This window comes from Branchiostoma floridae, chromosome 8, assembly GCF_000003815.2.
Source record: "Branchiostoma floridae strain S238N-H82 chromosome 8, Bfl_VNyyK, whole genome shotgun sequence".
NCBI classification, from domain to species: Eukaryota; Metazoa; Chordata; class Leptocardii; order Amphioxiformes; family Branchiostomatidae; genus Branchiostoma; species Branchiostoma floridae.
The window spans coordinates 14,133,132-14,155,194 of record NC_049986.1 but is presented as its reverse complement, the minus strand read 5'-3'; the positions used below and the strand labels follow the sequence as shown (position 1 = coordinate 14,155,194).

The following is a 22,063-nucleotide window of genomic DNA, read 5'->3' as shown; positions in this document are numbered from 1 at the left end:
TGCTGTGATCATGATTTTCGAGTGGTAGATAGCCCTCGAGGCAGAGAGTAAGTGCTGGGAGTTTGGGCCCCCTAGCAGCTTTTTTGGAACTGCAGGCGCCGGTTTCCTTTCAAACTTTGGACGAGAATAACTCTACAACGTGTTGACGAATCGTCATGATTTTTGGTATGTACATAGAATGAGTGATGACTTACATAATTGTATACTAATTATGCAAATCAACAGCTAATTTGCATAATTAATTAGGAAAATTTATAAAACCACTGCATTCCATGATAGGACTTTCAAACTTGTCACATATGTAGCTGGGAATGAGAGAAATGTTGATAGATATCAATTATGCAAATGATGGCCTCATTTGCATAATTAATGAGAAAATATGAACATTTTGGCGGATCATCATGCTTTTTGGTATGTAGGTAGCGTAAGTGAAGACCTACATAATGAGATACCAATTATGCTAATCAACAGCTAATTTACATAATTAATGAGGATATTTATAAATTCACTACATTCCATGATAGGACTTTAAAACTTGTCACATATGTAGCTGAGAAAGAGAGAAATGTCAATACATATTTACCATGCAAATGATGATCTCATTTGCATAATTAATGAGAAAATATGAACGTGTTGACGGATCGTCATGATTTTTGGCATGTAGATAGCCTAAGTGAAGACTTATATAATGTGATACTTATTATGCAAATTAACAGCTAATTTGCATAATTGATTAGGAAATGTTCATAAATCCACTGTAATCCATTATAGTACTTTCATCAATGAAAGTTGTCACATATGTAACTGAGAAAGAGGGAAGAGAGTAAGAGGTGTATTTAAAGACTTTGAAAGAGAATAAGTCAAGAATGGATCAAAGGATCATCATGATTTTTGGTATGCTAATAGCTTAAGTAATGCTTGCTACAATTTGATATCAATTGATTGTAACTTGGGATCTAATTTGCATAATCAATGCCAAAATTTTATAAACCAACTCCAAGCATATAATTATAAAGAAAATGAAATGAGTAACGCATTTGTCTACAGACATCATTCTGCATAACAAACCTGGTTTATTTGGCAAAGGTATGTGTTCGTGGAACTCTAGTTCTTAAATGAGGAAGACTTAAAGAACTATCTGCCTTGGTAAGATTGTTCCAGTGACACATTTCATACGAACTTTTCTATTCATTACGATCGTTCTCGGATGATATTTTCAGTTTGGTAAGCGCGATTTCATCAATTTCGGTTTTATGGCCTCTTTCATACAGTATGTAGAGATGGCGTTTGTCGTGCGGGAGCATCATGAGTGTGGAGTATGATGCCGGCTCCTCCCAAATCCGTTTCTCGGAGGTCCACGTCTTCCCGTGGTCGTAACTCCATCTGATGTATAAATTCCGACCTACGGAATGTCAAATATGGTAAACTGTTGGATAAAGGGTTATTGGTGACATCGATGAAGGTTAGACATCCAGGTAATACGATACACACAGAAACAGTTACTCAAGCAACTGGAAATGATTTTGGAAACAGGCATTGGTGACGTCAGGATTTTGTGGCTACAGATGTGCCACCAATCTCTAGCAAAGGACTGAGGAGAAGAGTCGAACGTAGGTTCAACTTACAGAAAATCATGGCTATTAAAAGACACAAAGAACTTTTCCATGGCCCGAAGCATAGCTTCTCCTACTGTAGTTTGGTGGCAGATACATTGTATTGTGCCATTGCTGAAAGTTGCTTATCACATTTATAGTTTACACTATTGTTAGCTTAAGTGCTTTGATTTCAGAACAATGTTTTGTACCCACGATTTGTGTCATGTTTTGGCCCTGAGTAGAACATGGTTTCATCATGGTACCACAGCCCCGATGTGATTCTCGGTTCGATGAGTGCCTGGTCCAAGTACGTGTAATTTTGTGGCAGCGTTTCTCCCCCATCGAAGCTCCGCATGATCATCTTGCAGTGGTACTTCTTGTACGTCTTTTCATTCCTTACGACAATATATATGGAGCCATCGGGCAACTCTACCGGCTGTGTGGAAGAGACCAACATAACGGTAAAACGCGACGATGATGCACCTACAATTTTTGTGAATATTGTGGAATTTGTGGCCATTTGAAACTATCGAAATAGCTCATTTGTGTTATCGCCATTATTACATTGTGACAACATTGGTCGAAGAACACAAGGGCGATGCAATGAGGCAAAACATAGTCATGTTATAATCGCCATTCGCCAAGCATGGCTCGTACACTTCCCATTTCCTATATTCTGTATTGCGGTGGTGCGGATTTATGGAATATCCGCCATGCTGTGACACTGGTAGTTTTTTAAATTCTTCTTCTGTTGCCTCACCTGACATTCATCGGGATCAAAGGCTCCTTTTTTCAAGCGCATTTTGAATGGCTGACTCCGTACAAAGGCTCCTCGTCTCCACGTCACGCCATGGTCATCACTGAGCAGTAGCACCAAGCCTTTCCCATTGTAGAAACCATGCCCGCACACAACCAATCGCCCCTTTGCTGGCTCCTGCTTTTTCTAAGAAGAAGAGGAGAGTAGGGGCTTAACTCTAGTTTCGAAAATACGTACATGGTTAGTATAACATTTGTCCTCCTATATTTACAGAAACAGGTGATAACACTTTTGAAATCACGACAATAGACTACACAAAGATAGTTTCCTATGAAAATGAAGCAGCATATTATGAAAATGGATATTTCTTACTTGAATGCCGTTTCCTGGGCTTGGATGTGTAGCGTACTCCTTCCCTACTTGGTCGGTAATATTTCTCGGCCGGCCCCACGTGATGCCGTCATCCGTACTGTTCATCAGCATCAGTGATCTCGTAGGGCAGAACTCACAAAACACGTACATCAGGAAGATGGTTGCTGTTGTGTCGTCAACGAAAATAGTTCCTATGTAGGAGCTTCTCTTGATAGGTGACTTTCCGTCGTCCACTATCCGCTGTGGGTATGACCATGTTTCACCTTTAAAGGAAACATATTGATAGTAAGGAAACATCTATCATACGATGTGACGTCCCTTCATGAGGAGCATTGGATAACCTAGGAACTCGACGTGTCGCTAGTAGATGTGAACTAAGATTAAAACGAACTAGAGTTCCTCGAACACATATCTTCGCCAAATAAACAATTTCTATGGCAGATAGTTCTTTTTGAATGATTAATGTGTATAAGTCCATATGTTATCTAGTCACATCATGTAGTGGTTGGTTGGATTATGAACATTGTGAGTAGATTAGTCTATTCTGTCGGTGTACATAATGCAGCAAATGTTTTGGCGATGTGAATGAATGTCTTTGCATAATCAGAACAATTTGTACAGGTATGAGGTTACTGTTCTATTTTGTGTTGTCATAATTACTTTCGGAGAGCTGGTTATGTTTTGGGTAGCGTTTGTATGTATGTATGTATGTATATATGTATGTATGTATGTAGAAACCAGCAAATTGAAGACCGGCTGAATGGATTGAAGTGATATTTGGTATGTGGGTAGGTCTTGGAAACCTGGAAACCACAGGAAGTCACACCGATAATTGCATTCGTCACTCACCAAACCCCGGCCACTGTAACAGTTGTTCCTTCCAATTTACGGAACTTTTTAACTCACCAAGGGTCATCTAAGGGCCATATGTAAGGATTGCTACGACCCCCGCCTTGGTGAACGTTTGTTTCAATCTCATGAAAATAGAAAGTAAAGTTTTGCAGTCGCGAGTTAAGTCAGAGGTATTTTACAGAGTCCAAGGTTATGATTTCTGCGACTGTCCGATGACAGCCGCCTGTCACCTTTGGCGATTTGTATTTCTCGCAATGATGTCAGTTCTTTCTAGCCGACCTTTCCCTTACAACATGACATCTCTGTTAAGAGTTGAGGAATGCGTGGATAATTGACGGTGACCCTTTTGACCTAAGTGCTGTTCTTCAACATGTTGGGTTTGTCTTGTCCCAGCACTTGGTCACTTGTTGTTTTAACCTAGTTCACAGATGTAAGTACTATGTGTTACAAGCCGTCATTGTTCAATTATGTTATATTACTGACTTTACATAGTACTTATTCGTTTGTTTAGACCCATGTAGTGTTACTGGCACATGGAACACCAAGTTTCCTTGCAGTCCATCATAAGAAAATACACCTGAAGTGTCTCGTAGATATTAGCTCTACATCTTTATATCAAGTGATATTCGTCAAGTTCCCTCTACTACATTTTTACCGTTCCCATGATATAGTGTTGCTTTTATTGTTGATCTGTATATAGATATAAGCAACACTTGTATATAGATATGTTATATTTCAACTGCTATGAATCCTTTGCTGTGTGCCGTCGTATTGACATCAATTCAGCAAGCTATTTAATTGCTTAATTTTATAGATACGTGTTGGACACGGTCAGGCTTTGTATTTTGCTAACATGAACCATGACCATTTATAGGCATTTTTCAGCCAGTAGTCTCTACCAGACTCCATCCTGGCGGAATAGTACACGGATGACCTAGTAACATCCCTTGTCAATCAGAATTTCATGCTTCCAAGACAACGTCTGTTTATCAGGGAGCCCCTGCTTCCACTGGCTCCTTTGACCTACTTATTCTCTATTTTTAGACATCTATGGGTCGATTCAAGTCCTTTCAGGTGACTCCGTCACAAGTATTTTTCAACCGTTATAGAAGTTTCCCTAAGTAATTATATCAAATACAGAGTGATTTATATAATTTGCATCTCATTATGTTGATAATCATCCAAAGTACCTACCTACCAAAAACAAAAAATATCCATCAATCCCCTCAGGAGTTATCCATCTAAAAAGTTACGAAATATAACACCCACTGCAATTCCAAACAAGCTGCTAGGGGGCCCAAAATTAGACCATTGACTCCTAGTACCAACAGCTATCCACCAGTAAAAAATCACGAACCTGGCACTTCTGGAAAATTTAGGCGCAAACTTTGATGCTCACTTGCAGAACCAAAACAATTTGCCAGGAGGCCCATTATCGAACTTGACCTTCCTTTCTGTGTCCCCTACCTATCAACCAAATATCATTAACATCCATCAAGAACATCTCGCTTAGAGATCTTATCTTGCTTACAGACAAACGCACTTACATACAAAGCCAGCTACAGCACCATAGGTAAAAGGTAGCTAAACCATTCTCGCACATGGCAATCCTTTCCACAGCCGCTACAGACCTGCCAAATATCGTGGAAATCGCCCAGCTACATTTTGACTTATGCCTCCCGAAAAAACACCAAAAAAAATACCAAGCTCGCTAATGTACCATAGGAAAACGCCAGGTAACCCATTTTCGAACTAGGCATGCCTTTAAACAACCGCTACACACCTGCAAAAAATAAAAAAGTTCCATCCACAATTTCTCGAGTTATATCCTGTTGACCTACATACAGGCCCAAGTCGGCAAAAACATAAGCTTCTTGGCGAAGCTAATTATTGGCCCTACCATCTTGAGAAGAAAACATAGTTATCACGAAATACTGACACCAAATCAAGATATAAGCGTACACCTCGGATTACCTTCATCTGTTGATCTTCTCACTTCAAAGATCTTTGGATTAAAGTCTTTTGATGATATTCGTCTCCCTTCTGCTATGGCTACGAGATTCCCTTTGGGAGTGTAGGTGAAAACGGGAACCCGGTATATTGGGATTTCTCCTTTCCTTATGCTCCTCCACAGCACAACGTCCTGTGTCTGATTCAGAGAGACACCACCGGGCCTATCGACTGACATGGCCTGCCAGGCCAAGGAGCTCACGACTGGGCGTGTCTGGACGACAGGGCTAACCACTGACTTAACGTTCTCGAAGAAAGAACGACTTGATGGGTTCTCATTTGTCATCACTGTGACAGGGTCATAACGCTGTGGAAATATTCAGTTGAATAATTGTCAGTTAATCGTTGGCAGCATTACCACTCGTCTCCACGTTCCAGCAAATGCATGTTCAAGTTTTTTTCATTGTCCATCTATGTTGAAGGACAAGTATTCGGATGATTTTTTTTCTCTCATCAGTAGATATACAACATTCTGTCATTAATATGTGATTACTTAAGTTATTTCATGAATAAAAGTTGAGATAATGGAGTGCAATCCCCCTTTTGATTCCCTGCCTGATGCATGTAATACAAATTGATTGTAAGTGATGGTGAGCAAAGTAAGATAACTGTTGCCCTTAGTCAGAAAGAATAGGACTATCCACTGAATGATACTGTGTAAAATTTACCATTTCATGTTTAGTGAATGCTTTGTTTCCTATCCACCGCGCCAGGATGACAATGATGAACAGTGTAAGAAGAATCAGCAACCTAAACTTCCCAGCCATGACTCGTGTTTTGAAGAGGTCAGCCATGAAGAAATATTTCTCTTATGTATTTTCCTGTGTGATGAAAGAAATATAGTCACTTTCGGAAGACGTCCTTATAATCCCTTACAGTGGTACCCTTTTTTTCTCGAAACAATGTCAGGGACACGTCCATTCTCCAATATATCACGTCATTAGTCCTCAGTAAGAGTGAGAACTAACTAACCCAATAGCCGAAGCAGAGGTTACGAAGGCTGCTCGGGAAAATTATAATAGATGATTACACAACATTACGTCTGGGCAGTACCAAACAAAATACAATGTGCCGCCAGCTAAATGGCGTGATTAGGGACCGGCAACGGTGACAATGATATATCCAATTGTACAGACAATGATATTCAATTTTTTCAGGAGTCCATGCTTCCAAATGAAAGGAATGCATAAATTGTATATAGTATACGTACGTCATACACCTTTTAAACGATCTTTAAGCTGCTAGCAGCCAGTCAGTCAATATAACAGTAATTCAAACGGTTCTCTTATGTCATGTACATGTAGATACAAAACTCGACGTTCTGACTATACAGCCTCAGTCTTTTACTCGCTCGCAGCTATACGTTAAGGTTATGGGCTACGCATAATTATCTCTTGTTATGATATCTTATCCCAAAACCAGGGCTTCAGAATTCTGATATGCTTGATACTGCATAGTTAATCAAATCAAGTAATGTACACACATGGGACGATTCCGAAACATTTTAGTTGCCCTACCTTCGGTATCACGTTCCGCCGTCTCGCTCTGCCTCTTCGAACAGAGCTAAATAAAATCATCTCAATTACTAGTAAATCCTCCAAGGTGCGAGTTACTATGTTACATATATTAGCTCGCCATTTTGAGAAGACACATCGTCACACACAAAGCCAACTGGTGCCTACAACTGGTCTTTCTTGTTAGGACACGTACTGTTACTCTTTGGATCTCGACCTGCTATCTTGTCATAAAAGCGAAAACAATACTGAGTGGCATTTAACCTCCATTTGTCTTGGGTGCAAACTTCTGAAATGCTTTTGGAAAAGCACCGTAATGAGAATGACCACAAGTAAGATTTCCTCTGAACTTCAAGGACATTTATGCCTCATGTATCCTGAACGTTGCAAAATAGTTGTGCATTCAACATATCTAGCACTCATGTACCACTATCCTCTATAACGTCGACGTATCTATATTTGATGAAAAATCCGTGCTTTATATGTTTGACAGTGTTTATACATGTGTATAGCCCACTATTCTCCAATCATGGAGATGTGGCTCTGATGACCCTTTACCCCCAACCTAACGTGCTCTGACAAACTGGTAGGACGAGTTCCTGTCACTGTTTTAGTCCAATGAACTGTTTGTGTTGGAGGGCACCATTGTTATCCCGCTTTATTCTGTTTTCGAGGTCCATTTTGAATCTACCTACTGCGGGGAATATCCGTGTCTTATTTCATAAGGCATTACGACCACTCTCCATGGATAGTTTGATTTTTGTAAACGCGACTTCATCAAAGTACTTTCTTATTCCTCTTTCATACAGTATGTAGAGGTGATTTCTGTCGTGCGGAAGCATCGTGAGTGTGGAGTATCCTGCCAAGTCTCCCCATATCTCTGTCCCTGAGGTCCACGTATGGCCATAGTCGTGACTCCATCTGATGTGCAATCTCTTACCTGTGGCACAAAAAAATGTGGAAAAAACTTAGATCAATCAGCACTTATAACCTCATGACCATGACAAACTATGTACATAATTGTAATTGGCACTTCCATTGATGCTTCTCTATCGGTGGATAGAAATGTTGGATAAGAAAGCTGGACCTTATGTCACAAGTCTAGCAATACTACCTGATGTTAATACATTCAAAGAAAAGTGACAGCCTTGTGAGATAAAGCCAGGCCTCTAGGTGACTATAACTTGACCAGCTTTCGGGAACGTAGCACCATAGTACACTCTTTACAAGAGCTCACTCACTAAACTTTCCACCCTTGCACTAATAAAAAGCTTTAATTGAGTGATGTCGCCATACCGCACTAGACATTAGTATGAGTTATTTCATGAATAAAAGTTGAGATAATGGAGTGTAATCTCCCTTTTTGACTCCCTGCCTGATGCACGTAATACTGGTTGATTGTAAGTGGTGGTGAGTAAAGTAAGATAACTGTTGCCTTTAGTCAGAAGCGGTTTGTATATCGACAGTGACAATACCCACGTTCTGTTTCACTCTTCGGCCCAGAGTAGAACATGGTTCCGTTGTGGTACCACAATCCAGACGTGATCTTTGGCTCCACGAGCGACCTGTCCAGGAACATGTACCTCCGTGGCAGCGTTTCTCCTCCATCGAAGCTCCGCATAGTCATCTTGCAGTGGTACTTGTACTGATGCTGATTCCGCACAACTAGATACAAGCTTCCATCTGGTAGTTCCACCAGCTAAAAACAGAAATGTGCAAGAAATCATTTACATCTATACCTACGTGCACTAAGAAGGTATCTGAATCTGAAATATTGCAGTTACACGTGTATACTTTTTGATTGACTAAATACCGTTTGGTTGTCATAGGTTAATATGTACATGTACGTGTATTGCTTTAAATATGTAACGTTTTCTCGACTTACCTGGCATTCATCCGGATTAAAGTCTCCGTCTGTGTTATTTTGGTACGGTACACTCGGCACGAAGGCCCCATGTCTCCACGTCACACCGTGGTCATCACTCAGCAGCAGCACCAGCCCCAGGCCGTCTTGGAAACCGTGCCCGCACACAATTAGCCTTCCTTTGGCTGGGGCGTGTTTTTTCTGAAAATAAATGCAGCACTTTCACTAATTTCTCCCTTTCTTTGAAAAGAAAGGTTTCATACTTAAGATAGCATATTCATTTTTTAAAAATCATTTTCACCCCAAAGACAAAGTATGATGCGATAGCAACGCCCCTTACCTGAATGCCGTGTCCCGGACTTGGATGTGTTACAAAATGTGTCCCTACGATGTTGGTAATATTTCTCGGCCGGCCCCACGTAATGCCGTCATCCGTACTGTTCATCAACATCAGTGAGCTCGTAGGGCAAAACCCACAGTATACGTACATCAGGAAAATGATTGCTTTTGTGTCATCAACCAAAACAGTTCCTAAGTTGGAGCATACATCTTTCGGTGGCTTTCCGTCGTCCACTATCCACTGCTCAGAGGAGGACCAGGTTGCACCTTTTCACAAAAGATACAATGCAATGTTCTAGTGTAGTGGAGAACCCGCAAGCTTGTAGCTTCCGTCGTATGCGTAATGTGAGCTTAGAAGCTAGATGGATACTACAACTTTGTATCGAATAACAAGCGAAGTCCTGTTTATTTTATATAGAGGGGACAGTACGTTCAGTTGGTACATTTATGAAGAATCAAAGCTCCACCAAATATCATTGTCAATATACACTAAAGCCAGTATTTGCTTGTTACCTTCATCCGTTGATCTTTTCACGGCAAAGACTTTTGGACTTGCGTCTCTTGGTGCTTCCTTTCTCCCTTCTACTATAGCTAAAAGATGTCCTCTTGGGGTGTAGGTGAGAACAGGAATCCGGTATATTGGGATTTCTCCTGTTCTTCTCGTCCACAGTACGACATCATGTACCACACTGAGAGAGACACCAGCCTGTAGTACCTGTAGTTAAACATGTTGGATTATTTCCCATTTCAGAATCAATCCTCAAAGTACAGAAAAACACAACATCATCAGGGTAGTGCGCTAACAGTTGATCGTTTTATTTCTAGAGTTCATCTGTCGGAACTGTTCTAGTATTACACATGCTTGTAAGGAGAGGGTAATTACGCGTATGCTCACTTGTGATGAATAGAAACTTCTTTGTGCTAAAGACACTTCGGCAGAGTAGGCGTTCTGGCGAATGCCCTGAAAAACAAGTAAGTTGGATCACTACAGTAACTGTACACTACTGCACCTGTTATCTTAAACACGTATATATGACAGATGGCTTCTTATCAGTTACTTTAACGTAGTCAAACACAGGAACTTCGCAATCTGTTTGGTCTGTACCATATATAATCTGGTATAAGTGACCGATATACCATACATATTCATTTGAGTATAGATATCGAATTAAATAATTGATCGATATATTCTCGTCCAATACATGTTTCCACTAGCTGAAGCAATGGATAGTTAGAATAATAATAGCACAGTGCTAAGTCATATAACAGTTACAGTGAAGTTTACCATCTCATATTTTGTAAGTGTTCTGTTGGCCATCCAGCCTGCCGTGAAGACAACGGCGATCAGGAGAACATTCCTTAGCAGCCTCAGCACCCTGGGCATGGTTCTTGTAGTGCTTTGATCAGTCATGGAGAGTCTGGCACGTCTTCGCATCTACAAATATATTTAACGTTACCTAGATGATGAAAGAAATATCATAATTGTTTTAAGGTTTATTCACAAATAGCCTATGCTAACAGGATGACTAAATCTCCAAGCAGATGTAAGGCTCCTGCTCAGTCTCAGTGTTTTATCCAATCCAGTACGCCAGTTTCTACATGTACTTCATTATCTCCCTAGGTCATCACTAGAAAGATGTACCGCAAAATACATGCAAACCACCGTGAGAGTGAACCGGACCCTTATACCTGTTTGGAGATTAGAGACGAGGTCATGGACACGTATTTCTTCATATGATCATTTGAGTCACTTGGGTTACTTGAGTTCCGAGGGTTTTGAACCTTCAGACGTTTGAGTGACTAGGGTTGGATTATGTATTTAAGGTAAAGACGCTTTTGTATGTGGCATTCAGGACAGCTACCTGTGACTGAACACCATAACAAATACAACCAACCTACTCGAAGGTCACAACAAAAACGAAACGTACTTGTCCCTTTAATACCTTTTGTGTGACGTTTGACTGTTTGTTCCTCTTCTACGTGACCCAGTTAATGTCTCTTGGTCGCCAACACTTGGCAGGATAATCACAATGAGTTGGTCCTGCATTGTACGATGTCGAGGTTGTTGGGTGGCATTAGGTATCTAGGTTCGCCATTTTGAATCCATACATTACCGCGGGCAAGGCGTCTGAGTTTACCAGTTTTGACCTCGAGTGCCCCGCTTATGCCCATAAATCGACCGAGAGTTAAGAAATTGCTTTTTGATCTTGATCGTCTTCCTCCACAATATTAATTGCCACCTTACCATACCCTTTATTTTAATGTTAATAAAACGAAAAAAAAAACACATAGCGCAAATATCTATAGCCTAATATATACTGTGATGAAAATACATTTTTATTTTTTTCTGCGTGCTGATACAGGTAAAGGTGAAATGAACTTGTTCTTTCTCAAACGTTTCTGGAATAGTACTGTAATCTGAATGACCACAAAGATTTCCTTAAGTGTACTCAAAGGACATGCAGAAGTCCCATGCCTCGTGCATTCATGAACGTTGAAAAATGTTGTGCACTCAACATGTCTAGTACTCATGACCACTGGCTTCTATAACGTCGACCTATCTGCATTTGATAAAGAATCAATAGTAAGATACGTGTGCAACAGTGTTTACATGTGTGTAGCCCACTAATTCTCCCATCATGGGGACATAATGTTGATGACCTTTAACCTCCAATCCAACATAAACAAACAAACTTGTAGGACGAGTTCCCCAATCTGTCACTGTTGTAGACCGATGAACTGGTTGTGTTGGATGACGTCATCTGTGTTCCCGCTAAATTCTGTTTTCGAATTACATTTTGAATCTAACTACTACGGGGAGTATCCGCGTTGTAATTCATTCGGCATTACGACACTTCTCCATGGATATTTTGATTTTTGTAAACGTGACTTGATCAAAATACTTTGTTATTCCTCTTTCATACAGTATATAGAGGTGATTTCTATCATGCGGAAGCATAGTGAGTGTGGAGTATCCTGCCAAGTTCCCCCATATCTCTGCCCCTGAGGTCCAATTACGGCCACAGTCGTGACTCCATCTGATGTACATTCTCCGTCCTGAAGCACAAGAAACGCGTACGTGGACAATCCTTAGATCAATCAGTACTTGTATCTTCAAGACCGTGTTTAGTCATGTGCATAGATGTAATCGGCAGATGAAAATGTTGGATATAATATGATAAGAAAGTTGGGCCCAATGGCACAAGTCTAACAACACTATTTCATGTCAATGCATTAAACTAAAATAATCAGTGTTGACCATGCCGGGTAAAGCTAGCGCCTGACGGTAAGTATGATTAGACCATCTCAGGCTCAGAAACATTGCACCATAGTACGCTCTTTCACATGTATGAAAGCTCACAATTGGTAAACATTCTACCATTGCACTAACAGTGATGTTTTTGAGTGATGTCGTCGTATCTGACTAGACATGCGGTGTATAGAAAGCGACAATACCCACGTCCTGTTTCACTCTTCGGTCCGGAGTAGAACATGGTTCCGTTGTGGTACCACCATCCAGACGAGATCCTCGGCTCCACGAGAGACCTGTCCAGGAAAATGAACCTCTCTGGCAGCGTTTCTCCTCCATCGAAGCTCCGCATGGTCATCTTACAGTGGTACTTGTACTGATGCTGATTGCGCACAACTAGATACAAGCTTCCATCTGGTAGTTCCACCGGCTAGAATGTAAAAGAGAGTCTGATCATTCAGGCTGAAAAATTCAAACAAAGAAACAAATATTCTATACAAGACTGTCTTGCACCTTAAAGCGGGTTGTTCTCGGACCAGTAACGTGATTGTAAAAGTGTTGATTGAGTTTGCATCGTCATGTGTGGGAATGTTTTTACACGTACGTGTACATTAAGGCACTTATATGTATATCTTACACACACACACATACACACACACGTTATATGTTAAGTTTTCTCGGCTTACCTGGCATTCAGCTGGATTAAAGTCTCCGTCTAAGTTGTTTTGGTACGGTACACTCGGCACGAAGGCCCCATGTCTCCACGTCACACCGTGGTCATCACTCAGCAGCAGCACCAAACCTTTACCGTCATGGAAACCGTGCCCGCACACAATCAGCCGTCCTTTGGCTGGGTCGTGCTTTTTCTGAAGATAAATGCAGCATTATCACTGATAATAAGAAAGGTTTCGTACTCAAATAGCATCATATGACCCATAATACATTTAAATAGGATATTCAGTTGTAGTTTTTTTTTTTTACTTTAAAGTTTGATGCCTAAGATAGCAAAGCTTCTTACCTGAATGCCGTGTCCGGGACTTGGATGTGTAACGTAGCGTTTCCCTACTTGGTCGGTAATATTTCTCGGCCTGCCCCACGTGATGCCGTCATCCGTACTGTTCATCAACATCAGTGATCTCATAGGGCGAATTCCAAAGGATATGTACATCAGGAAAATAATTGCTTTTGTGTCATCAACCAAAACAGTTCCCAAGTTGGAGTATACATCTGTCGGTGGCTTTCCGTCGTCCATTATCCACTGCTCGGAGGAGGACCAGGTTGCACCTTTTCAAGAAAGATACATGGCAATGTTCCAGTTAAGAACTCACATGTAAATCTCGTCGCATGTTTAAAATGAGCTTAGAATTTTGTATCGAATAACGAGTTTCAGTTAGAGGGGAAAGTACGTTCAGTTGGTAAATTTCTGAAGAATCAAAGCTCCACCAAATAAAATTGTCACTACACACTAAAGCCAGAATTACTATTTGCTTGTTACCTTCATCCGTTGATCTTTTCACGGAAAAGACCTTTGAACTTGAGTCTCTCCATGATTCCTTTCTCCCCTCTACTATAGCTACAAGATGTCCTCTTGGGGTGTAAGTGAGTACAGGAATCCGGTATACTGGGATTTCTCCTGTTCTTCTCGTCCACAGTACGACATCATGTACCACACTAAGGGAGACACCAATCTGTGGCACCAGTAGTAAAACATGTCGGATTATTGTCCCTTCCAAGAAACAAATTTGACCAGTACTACAAGCATAGAAAAACACAAAATCATCAGGACAGTTCGCTAACAGTTGATCGTTTTTTCTAGAGTCGATCTGTCGGAATTGTTCTTTTACACATGTTTGTAAGGAGAGGGTAATTACGTGAATGCTCACTTGTGATAAATTGGAATTTCTTTGTGCTGAAGAGCCTTCGGCGGAGTTGGCGTTATGGCGAAGGCTCTGAAAAATGAATAAGTTGGATCACTACAGTATCTGTACACTACTGCACCTGTCATCTTAAACATCAGTATGATACATGACTTCTTTAACGTAGTCAAAAACAGGAACTTCGCAATCTGTGGTCTCTGCCATACATAAACCGGTATAAGTGACCGATATACTATATGTACACCCAAGCATTTATTCATATGAGTATCGAATTAAATAAATGATAGATACATTCTCGTCCAACACATGTTTCCACTGGCTGAAGCAATGAACAGTTCCTGTGATTCAAATAATCAAAGCACGGTGCTAACTTAGCACTGCTTAGTCATATGGCAGTTACCATAACAGTTACTGTTTCAGTGAAGTTTACCATTTGATAATCGGTGAGTGTTCTGTTTGCCATCCAGCATGCCGTGAGGACTATGGCGATCAGGAGAACATTCCGTAGCAGCCTCAGCACCCTGGTTCTTGTACTGCTGTGGTCAGTCATGGAGAGTCTTTGAGCGTCCTTGCATTTACAAATGTACTTACCTGGATGATGAAACAAATACCGTACTTTAAGGTTTATTCACAAACAGTCGAGGCCTATCGTTCTCAGGATGACTAGTCTGCAAGCAGATGTAAGGCGCCGGCTCAGTCTCAGTGTTTTTACAACATCCAACACGCTACATGTACGTCACTACCTCTCGAGGTCACCACCAGCTGGATGTACCTCAAAAACACATGCAAACCACTGACTGTGAACCGGATTATCATATGTGTTTGGAGATTAGAGACGGGGTCAAGGACACGTATTTCTTCATATGAACATTTGAGTTACTGGAGTTACGAAGGTTCTGAACCCTCAGAAGTTTGAGTGATTAGGGTCGGATAATGAGTATAAAGTAAAGATGCTTTTATATGTGACATTCAGGACAGCTGCCTGTGACTGAACGTCACCATAACAAATACAAGCAACCTACAAAAGTCACATAATATACGAAACGTACTTGTCCCCTTAACACCTTTTGGATGACATTTGGTCGTTTGTTCCTCTTCTAAGTGACCCAGTTAATGTCTCTTGGTCGCCAACACTCGGCCAGATAAGCATAATGAGAGTTGGTCTTTCATGGTACAATGTCTGGGTTGTTGGATGGCATTAGGTATCTAGGATCGCCATTTTGAATCCATACATTGCCGCGGGCAAGGCGTCTGAGTTTACCAGTTTTGACCTGGAGTGACCTGCTTATGCCCATAAATCGACCGAGAGTTAAGAGTGAGCTTTTCGAACTTGATCGTCTTGGTCTACAAGATAATTAACAGCACCTTACCATACCTTAGCATACCCTGTTATGAAAATATCTTTTGATTTCTTTATTTTTTACTCTCTGTGAATGCCAGTCGTCAATGCAAGTAAAGGTCAAATGAACTTGTTATTTCTCAAGCGTTTTTTGTTTAGTCCGTTACTCTGAATGACCACAAAGCTTTTGTACTTAAAGGACATTCAGAAGTCCCATGCCTCGTGTATTCATGAACATTGAAAAATGTTGTGCATTCAGCATGTCTAGTACTCATGTACCACTGTCTTTTATAACTTCGACATATCAGCATTTCATGAAGAATCAATGCTAAGATATGCATTTAACTGTGTTTACATGTGCCCACTAATTCTCCCCTAATGGGGACATAATGTTGATGACTTTTAACCTCCAATCCAACATGAACGAACAAACTGGTAGGACGAGTTCCCAAAGCTGTCACTGTTGTAGACCAATGAACTGTTTGTGTTGAATGACGTCATCTGTGTTCCCGCCAAATTCTGTTTTCGAAGTCCATTTTGATCTAACTACTACGGGAAGCATCCTCCCTCTCCTTATTCTCATAAGGTATTACGACCCTTCTCCATTGATAGTTTGATTTTTGTAAACGCGACTTGATCATAATACTTTCTTACTCCTCTTTCATACAGTATATAGAGATGGTTTGTATCGTGAGGAAGCATCATGAGTGTGGAGTATCCTGCCAAGTCCCCCCATATCTCTGTCCCTGAGGTCCAAGTGTTTCCGTAGTCGTGACTCCATCTGATGCACAATCTCCGACCTGTAGCACAAGAAACGTGGACAATCCTTAGATCAATCAGTACTTGAAACCTAAAGACCGTGTTTAGTCATGTGCATAATTGTAATCGGCATTGCCATTTAAATGTCGGTGGGTGAAAATGTTGCATAAGAGGTTTAACCTAATGTCACAAGTCTAACAACACTATTTGATGTCAATACATTCCAAGAAAATAATCATGAAAAGTAGGGACCATGTCGGGTAAAGCCAGTACCTGACGGTAAGTATATATATGATTAGACCATCTCTCAGAAACGTTGCACCGTATAGTACGCTCTTTCACATATACAAGCTCACAATTGCTAAACCGTCCACCCTTCCACTAACAGAGCTTTTGAGTGATGTCACCATACCTCACTAGACATGCGGTTTGTATATTAACAGTGACAATACCCACGTTCTGTTTCACTTTTCGGCCCAGAGTAGAACATGGTTCCGTTGTGGTACCACAATCCGGACGAGATCTTTGGCTCCACGAGCGACCTGTCCAAAAACATGTACCTCCGTGGCAGCGTTTCTCCTCCATCGAAGCTCCGCATGGTCATCTTACAGTGGTACTTGTACTGATGCTGATTGCGTACAACTAGATACAAGCTTCCATCTGGTAGTTCCACCGGCTAAAGCGTAAAAGAGAGTCTGATCATTCAGATTGAAAAATTCAAACAAAGAAATGATACTCTATACAAATCAGTATCGCACCTTGAAACGGGCTGTAACGTGATTGCAATAGTGTTGACTGAGTTTGCTTCGTCATGTGTGAGAATGCTTGTTATTGCTTTGATATGTATGTACCTGAAACTAATTGCAAATGCTTAATATACCATGTAAGCAATTCTGGAGATTGCGATTTTATTCATAGACTTGTCATTGGAAATAAAATCTGTATCTGAAATATTGTAGTTACATCTGTATATTTTTTGATCGACTAAATATTCTTACTTTTCATAGGAACCTTTTCAATGCACCTATATCGGTTACGTTTTCTCGGCTTACCTGGCATTCAGCTGGAGCAAAGTCTCCGTCTGTGTTGTTGTGGAACGGTATACCCTGTACGAAGGCCCCATGTCTCCACGTCACACCGTGGTCATCACTCAGCAGCAGCACTATCCCCACACCGTCATTGTATCCGTGTCCGCACACAACCAGCCTTCCTTTGGCTGGCTCGTGCTCTTTCTGAAGATAAATAAGCACTATCATTGTATCCTTCTTTCTCTAAAAAGAATGTTTTATACTAAAACACAATCATATGACCCATGATTCTCTCGAGACATGATATGCAAGTTTTAAGCTTTATTTCCATCCCAAAGTTTGATAGCGAGATTAACGCCCCTTACCTTAATACCGTACCCTGGGCTGGGATGAGTGGCGTAGTCTTTCCCTACTTGGTCGGTAATATTTCTCGGTCTACTCCACGTAATGCCGTCATCCGTACTGTTCACCAACATCACTGATCTCGTAGGGCAAATTCCAAACGATACGTACATCAGGAAAATAATTGCTTTTGTGTCATCAACGAAAACAGTTCCCAAGTTGGAGTATACATCTGTCGGTGGCTTTCCGTCATCCATTATCCACTGCTCAGAGGAAGACCAGGTTGCACCTTTTCAAGAAAGATACATGGCAATGTTCCTGTTAAGAACTTACTTGTAGCTCCCGTCGCATGCTTCAAATGAGCTTAGATGAACGATAGAATTTTGTATCGAATAACGAACTCCTGTTAGAGGGGACAGTACGTTCAGTTGGAAAATTTCTGAAGAATCAAAGCTCCACCAAATAACATCAATACACATTAAAGCCAATATTTGATTGTTACCTTCATCCGTTGATCTTTTCACAGCAAAGACCTTTGAACTTGAGTCTCTTGGTGCTTCCTTTCTTCCCTCTACTATAGCTACAAGATGTCCTCTCGGGGTGTAGGTGAGAACTGGAATCCGGTATATTGGGATTTCTCCTGTTCTTCTCGTCCACAGTACGACATCATGTACCACACTGAGAGAGACACTGGCCTGTAGCATCAATAGTACATACTGTTGTATTAGCATGTAGCATCAATAGTACATGTTCGATATTTCTCCCTTTCTCTCGCAGACAGAAGCCTGGCGTGATGACAAGCACTCGAAGTACAGAAAATGGCATCAGGACAGTTTTCTAATAGCCAACTAGTTTGTTGTGTTTTTTTAATCTAGAAAATTAATGCCGGAACTGTACAATTAGAATTGTTTGTCAATGATACCTGCATGTATGCTTACTTGTGATGAATGAGGATATCTTTGCACTGAAGAACCCTCAAATGAGTAGGCGTTCTGGCGAAGGTTCTGAAGAACAAATAAATTGGATCACTACTACACCCATCATCTTAATAATTGATACGATCAATGGTGTCTTCCCAGTTACTGTCGTTCACAAAGTCAAAAACAGGAACTTTACAATCTGTGGTCTTTACCACACTCGTTCTTTAAGAGTAAAATTATTCAAGAGTAATTATTCAAGAGTGAGGGTCCAATATAGATTTCCTCATAATTCATATGAGTATCAAATTAAGTATGATCGATACGTTGAATACGTCTTTCCACTGGATGAAGCAGTCGAGGGTTCCTGATAATTCAAATAACCATAGTGTGGTGCATGTAATAAGTCATATCAAAGCTACACTTACAGTAAAGTCTACAATGTAGTATCTGTTTGCCATCCAGCCTGCCGTGAGGACGATGGCGATCAGGAGAACATTCCGTAGCAGCCTCAGCACCCTCGGCATGGTTCTTGTGTTGTTGTGGTCAGTCATGGAGAGTCTTTGAGCGTCCTTACATTTACAAATGTACTTTCCTGGATGATGAAACAAATGCCGTACTTAAAGGTTTATTCACAAACAGTCGTGGCCTATCGTTCACATGGTGACTAATCTCCAAGCAGATGTAATGATTCTGCCCAGATTCAGTGAGTTTACCACATCCAGTACATCCAAACCACCGAGAGTGAACCAGATCTTTATACGTGTTTGGAGATTAGAGATAGGGTCATGGACCGTGATTAGGATTGGATTAGGATTATAAGAATAAAGACGCTTTTATATGTAACCTCTTTGAACCCCCTTGTTGTGACTGAATTAGTACAAACGTCATTAGTACAGTCAAACACGTAGGTCACCAAGTTGGCAAGTATTACGATACGTACTTGTCCCTTTTGTATGGCGTTTGGCCGTTTGTTCCACTTCTAAGTGATCCAGATAATGTCTCTTGGACGCCAGTACTTGGCAAAATAATCATGATACGCGTTGGTCCTGCATGGTGCGATGCCGGGGTTGTTGGATGGCATTATGATTATGTTTCTAGGTTCGCCATTTTGAATCCATACATTGCCGCGGGCAAGGCTTGTGAGTTTACCACTTTTGACCTCGAGTGCCCCGTACAATATTACTCGCCACCTTACTGTAATCTTTCTTTTTATGTTAATGAAGAAATATGTTTAGACCAAATCTCCATAGCCTAATATACACTATTATGAAAACACATTTTTACATGTTTTCCCGGGTGTCGGAATGCGGGTGAAGGTTAAATGAACTCACTTGAACACCTCTTATGCGAATACTATCACCTTCTACTATAGTCTTTCTATTCTAGTAATTAGATTTTTACATAAAATGGAAAGAGTAAAATTAAAAACAAGCCAGTTAATGGCGGTGTGAATGTTGACCATGTGACAAATAGAGTCGATGACCTTTGACCTACCAAGCAACACTTGTCACCAAACAGGTAGGACGAGTTGTCGCCGCTTTCAGTTCGCGGGTCCACGCATCACTTCAAAACCGGCAAACTCCAATACTTGTAAATAACTAAGCTATAACGTGTCATGCAGGACACACGGATCAAGAATTTTACTTGGAGGACTTAGAAGTGACGTAAACCGCCGGAAGTTACACTGTAGGTTAGTAGTGTTTGCTCTACATTACGTTTCCAAACATATAACATATAGTAACATATGGATTAGTATGTTACAATATCCGGTCACCGATAGCAATTCTGATAAATACACATATATACTTATTCCTTGGGTATTATTCCAAACTATAATAGTGTCCCCATATATCTACTTGGTTGTGATGGGCCATCATGGGCCAGGGAACGATACACGTACACGCTGCAAGATATGTATTGGAAATGTGTTGGGAGTGAACTCCACAATGCGGCAAAACAGTCTGTAATTAATAGATTTGCAGCAGATGCCTTCGCGCGTTAGCAAAAGACTGGCATTGTATTGTAAATACCTGCAGGTGTCTCGTATCTGTACGTTAGAAATACGCCGACTGAAATAAAGCCCACTCTATTAATGGTGTTGCTATCCAAAAGACTAAAGCTACAAGTAAAGCTATCATTCAATATAAATATATTATACTTATGTGAAAACTTGCTTCGATAAGTGGTGTCTGAAGAGACCCAACAAAATTTATCTTTTCAAAATTAACAACTGCGACATTTTTAGATAATCTAATTAACACCTACCCTTAGCGATAGAGTGAATTCATTTGCTAATTGATTGGCTTAATCGGGCGTATAATGGTACAAGTTCCAATATATAAAAGATGGTCCCACAGACTGGAGTGAAAATACATAGAAAAATTTAGCGAGAAATTGAAAATAAGAAATAAAACAAGACATAAAAAAATCTTTGGAGGCATGGAGGAATATTTCACGAAATTGTGTGCTCTTCGATGTCTTGTTATCGTACAGAGTGCACCATGACGGACATCAAGCAGGCCAGCGCCATGCTGAAGTGGCTGAGAGTTGTGCTCCGTGTTCTCCTGGTCATCATGGTTCTCATGACAGGACGGCTGCTGTACTCCCGGGTCTCTTACTCAACGCTCACTAAACGTCAAATGGTAAGCTTCACACTACTTGATTTCACGAGGTCTGTAATTGTTTTGCTGTAATCTACATTTAACAGTTTACAATCTACATCTACAGTTACCGTCGCTACAGCCATAGGAATACAAATGTGCGTTTTTAACATCGACGTAGCATTCATATGCCTTACATACGTGTATCACACAGAAAAGCAGTGGATACTATTATCTTTGGTAGTAAGAGATTAAAGAATACGAACCTGCTGGTCTTAAAGATAAAGGATAGCTACGACTGGTAGAATACACTGTGTGGGTGTTTATTGTGATCGGTGTATATACGTAGTTATTCATCGTCTTTTGCTCCACAGGATCTCCATAATGACGCACAAACAGCTCAGGGGTCTTCAGTACAAAGATCTCCCAGGTCATCAAACGTAAGCATTGATTTGTTACTAATTTCATCTGGCTTTGAAAGGGTATGGTCACATTCGTCGTACGATTGTCGCACGATAACGAGCTGAGGACATTATTAAAATAGTTGTGCGTGTGTCGTCTGATTTCATCTGTGTTGTTACTAAGAATCCTTGTCTGGGGTCTTTAGAAGCACAGCTAATCTAACCATGCTATGAAGTGAAAGGC

General features: G+C 40.7%; 5 protein-coding genes across 6 annotated transcripts in view; 1 reads left to right on the top strand and 4 right to left on the bottom strand.

Annotated features, from left to right (window-relative positions):
* LOC118421326 (sialidase-1-like) overlaps positions 1–22,063 on the top strand; it is a 34,617-nt gene that overhangs the window by 9,774 nt on the left and 2,780 nt on the right. The window contains exons 1-3 of one of the 2 annotated variants that reach the window (XM_035828574.1): positions 20,373–20,508; positions 21,310–21,460; positions 21,793–21,858. In XM_035828574.1, coding sequence (XP_035684467.1) covers positions 21,320–21,460; positions 21,793–21,858 — 207 coding nt within the window. In that variant the 5' untranslated portion in view covers positions 20,373–20,508; positions 21,310–21,319. Of the gene's footprint in view, positions 1–20,372; positions 20,509–21,309; positions 21,461–21,792; positions 21,859–22,063 lie in introns of those variants that run through there. The other variant, XM_035828575.1, reaches the window with a different exon arrangement.
* Positions 1,120–6,571, bottom strand: LOC118421322 (sialidase-1-like). The gene is made up of 6 exons (XM_035828570.1): positions 6,255–6,571; positions 5,551–5,893; positions 2,725–2,987; positions 2,356–2,538; positions 1,809–2,031; positions 1,120–1,402 (listed from the first exon to the last, which is right to left on the bottom strand). Exons 1-6 carry the CDS (start codon positions 6,378–6,380, stop codon positions 1,185–1,187), a joined length of 1,356 nt encoding a protein of 451 aa, XP_035684463.1. The 5' UTR covers positions 6,381–6,571; the 3' UTR covers positions 1,120–1,184.
* LOC118421792 (sialidase-1-like) lies at positions 7,738–10,032 on the bottom strand. The gene is made up of 4 exons (XM_035829292.1): positions 9,994–10,032; positions 8,986–9,165; positions 8,580–8,799; positions 7,738–8,040 (listed from the first exon to the last, which is right to left on the bottom strand). Exons 1-4 carry the CDS (start codon positions 10,030–10,032, stop codon positions 7,820–7,822), a joined length of 660 nt encoding a protein of 219 aa, XP_035685185.1. The 3' UTR covers positions 7,738–7,819.
* On the bottom strand, positions 11,895–15,639 carry LOC118421327 (sialidase-1-like). The gene is made up of 8 exons (XM_035828576.1): positions 15,495–15,639; positions 14,861–15,021; positions 14,437–14,502; positions 14,049–14,241; positions 13,572–13,837; positions 13,240–13,419; positions 12,764–12,983; positions 11,895–12,360 (listed from the first exon to the last, which is right to left on the bottom strand). The coding sequence occupies exons 2-8, from the start codon at positions 14,978–14,980 to the stop codon at positions 12,140–12,142; spliced, it is 1,266 nt and encodes a 421-aa protein (XP_035684469.1). The 5' UTR covers positions 14,981–15,021; positions 15,495–15,639; the 3' UTR covers positions 11,895–12,139.
* Positions 15,950–18,902, bottom strand: LOC118421341 (sialidase-1-like). The gene is made up of 6 exons (XM_035828595.1): positions 18,837–18,902; positions 18,401–18,593; positions 17,922–18,187; positions 17,581–17,760; positions 16,985–17,204; positions 15,950–16,569 (listed from the first exon to the last, which is right to left on the bottom strand). Exons 3-6 carry the CDS (start codon positions 18,153–18,155, stop codon positions 16,349–16,351), a joined length of 855 nt encoding a protein of 284 aa, XP_035684488.1. The 5' UTR covers positions 18,156–18,187; positions 18,401–18,593; positions 18,837–18,902; the 3' UTR covers positions 15,950–16,348.